This window comes from Belonocnema kinseyi, chromosome 8, assembly GCF_010883055.1.
Source record: "Belonocnema kinseyi isolate 2016_QV_RU_SX_M_011 chromosome 8, B_treatae_v1, whole genome shotgun sequence".
In the NCBI taxonomy this organism is placed as follows: domain Eukaryota; kingdom Metazoa; phylum Arthropoda; class Insecta; order Hymenoptera; family Cynipidae; genus Belonocnema; species Belonocnema kinseyi.
The window spans coordinates 41,937,192-41,939,909 of NC_046664.1; the positions used below are offsets into that span (position 1 = coordinate 41,937,192).

Here is a 2,718-nt window from a genome sequence, read left to right on the forward strand (position 1 = left end):
AATAGTTTCGTAGATTTTCTTATTTTTATATTCATGTGTAATTTGAATTTGAAAGTGTATAGTCCGAAATCAAAAAGTGTGCGAAAGAAAATTAACTTTATTTTTTCAATAAAATTAGCAGGTTTCTAACTTAATATTTTTAAAGTATTAAAAAAGAACTTGAAGTTTTATTTAAGATGTTATTCTTTAGCCTAAAAATTATCAAAATTCCTATTTGTTTATGGCTATTTATCTGCTATTAAATCTTAAGTTAAGAATTAATCTTTCTTGATTAAAAATTTAATAATTTTGCTAAACATTCGCCTTTTTGTCTTGAAAATGCTACAGTTTAGTTAAAAAAATTTTCTTGACTAACAATTTTTTTTTAATTCATCTCTTTATATAGAAATTTTTACCTTGTATAGGTAAACGTGTAATTGTCTGGTTAAAAAATAATCTGTTTCGATTAAAAATGAACTTTTTTTGGAAATTTAACTATTTGATTGAAAATTTGTCTTTTTTGGAACAAAAATTTGTTGTTGTTGTTAATAAGGCAACAGTTCGGTTAAAAATTAATCATATTTAGGTCAGGATTAAAGTATTTTGTTGAAATTCGGTTTTGTTGTTTCAATCCTCGTATGTTTTATTTATAATTAAAAACTTTATGATGAAATATTGACTATTATATTTTTTGTTGTAAATTCATCATTTCAAGTTGAAAATTCAATTTCTTGGTTTGGAGCAGCACCACTTTCTTAAAAGTTCACTTTTTTGGTTAAAAATTTATTTCTGTAACTGAAATTGAACTATTTTGTTGAAATTTCAACTGATTAGTTAAATTTTTTTTATTCAACTATAGAAAGTTCGTCTTTTTGGCTTGAAAATTCAACTATTTCTTAAATAACTAAACTGTTTTGTATGAAATTAATTTTTTTTTTAATTATTATATTTAACTGAAAATATAGCTATTCACTATATGGCTGAAAATTAATGTACTTTGTTGAAAATTAATCTGCTTTGATTAAATTTAAGTTTTTGTTAGAAAATTCATAGTTTCGGCTTGAAAATTATACAATTTTGTACAAATTGAACTAAGGTTAAATCTAACTTTAAAAAAAATTCTTTACTACATTTTTTTAGATAAAATTTGTTACATTTTTCATTGACAATCCCATCTTTTTAGGTTGAAAATTCAACTCCTTCATTGAAAGTTGAACTACTTCTTAAAACTTCATTTTTTGGTTGAAGTTTCATAATTTTTGTTTAAAAGTTGATTTTTTAATTAAAAATTTAATTATTTTAATAAAAGTTCAACTGATAGGTTGAAAATGGACTTTTTGTTGAAAATTAGACAGTTTTGTAAATACTCATAAATACTACAATTAAATATTTTATAGATAATTAGGGCCTATTTCTGTATTGAATCAAATATGTATTCGGAGTAAAAAATTGGCTGATTTCAATAGTTTTTGTCTAAACTTTTTCTCGAAATGTTTGGATTAGAATTTATAAAAAAATCTAAAAAGGATGCGGCAATTTTTGTTAAGAAATTATATTTGTCTGCTTAAAACTACAAATATTTAGTCAAAAAACTTTAGAAAAGAAAAAAATATAACTTAAAAATTAATTGAATTAAAATTCATTCAACTATTCAACCATTTAGTTGAAAATGTATGCATTTTGTTGAAAATTCAACTTTTTGTTTAAAAATCTACGTATGTGTGGAGAATTTATCTTCTTTGGTAGAAAATTAATCTTCTGTGTTCAAAATTCATATTTTTGGTTGAAAATTTAAATAAATAGTGTCATTAGCTGGATAAATGTGAGAAGATCGTTCATAAGCCGCAAATAAGATAGTTTGGAAATCTAATTTTGAATTGTAAATTTTGTCCATGCCCTTGCGTTTATTATTGCGTTTTATTTGGAAAATTTTGCTATCACACCACTAAAAATTTCTTTGTAAGAATCCTAGAAAATTCTTTTTTGCAATATCAAAATAAACTAACTTTTCCTTCCATCAATGCTGAAATATGTGTAGTTTTATGTCCTGGAGCTGCACACATATCAAGAATAATTTCACCTGGCTGTGGATTTAATACTCGAGAGCAAATTATCGAAGGTAAATTTTAAAGTAATACCAACCGTTCTTGAAAATATTTATCATTTAGTTGCGGATGTCTCGAAATTACATCATTTATCACTATTGCAATACCACTAAAAAATTATTGATTCAATATTCATTATCTGGGGAATTAAAAATTTAAATAATTATACAACGTCCTTAATTTAATAAACCATTAAAAACTCGCATTTTGAACTTCGTGTCCAAAAATATCTTCTCTAGTCATTTGAACAATTCCGTTTCCGAGAAACAACTTATCCTCTTTATCGTATTGTTTAATTAGTCCTTTTTTACAACCGTGAACAGTATCAGCAAATACACTGACACTTTGGCCCACTTTTAAACCTGAATAATAAATTAGTAAAAATAAACTTTATATATAAAAATCAGAGTGGATCATAAAAAACTGTTTATGGTCATTAAAATTCAAAAATCGTGCTCTTAAGCGTAAAATTTCTTCATTTGAAGTATACAATTAAAAACTGAATTGCAAATTAAAGCACAAAAAATGGAACTCTTTTGCATTTAAACATTTTTTAATTGAAGCTTAAAATTTGTTTAAATCATACGCTCAATAATTTACGCGTATAAAATGGAAGCTCTCAACATTATGAACA

The 2,718-nt window shown here is 24.2% G+C and overlaps 1 protein-coding gene across 1 annotated transcript in view; it reads right to left on the reverse strand.

Moving 5' to 3' along the window:
* Positions 1-2,718, reverse strand: part of LOC117178308 (tRNA (cytosine(72)-C(5))-methyltransferase NSUN6) — a 10,745-nt gene that overhangs the window by 1,186 nt on the left and 6,841 nt on the right. Inside the window, 2 exon segments of the mRNA XM_033369682.1 lie at positions 1,986-2,193; positions 2,275-2,446. Coding sequence (XP_033225573.1) covers positions 1,986-2,193; positions 2,275-2,446 — 380 coding nt within the window.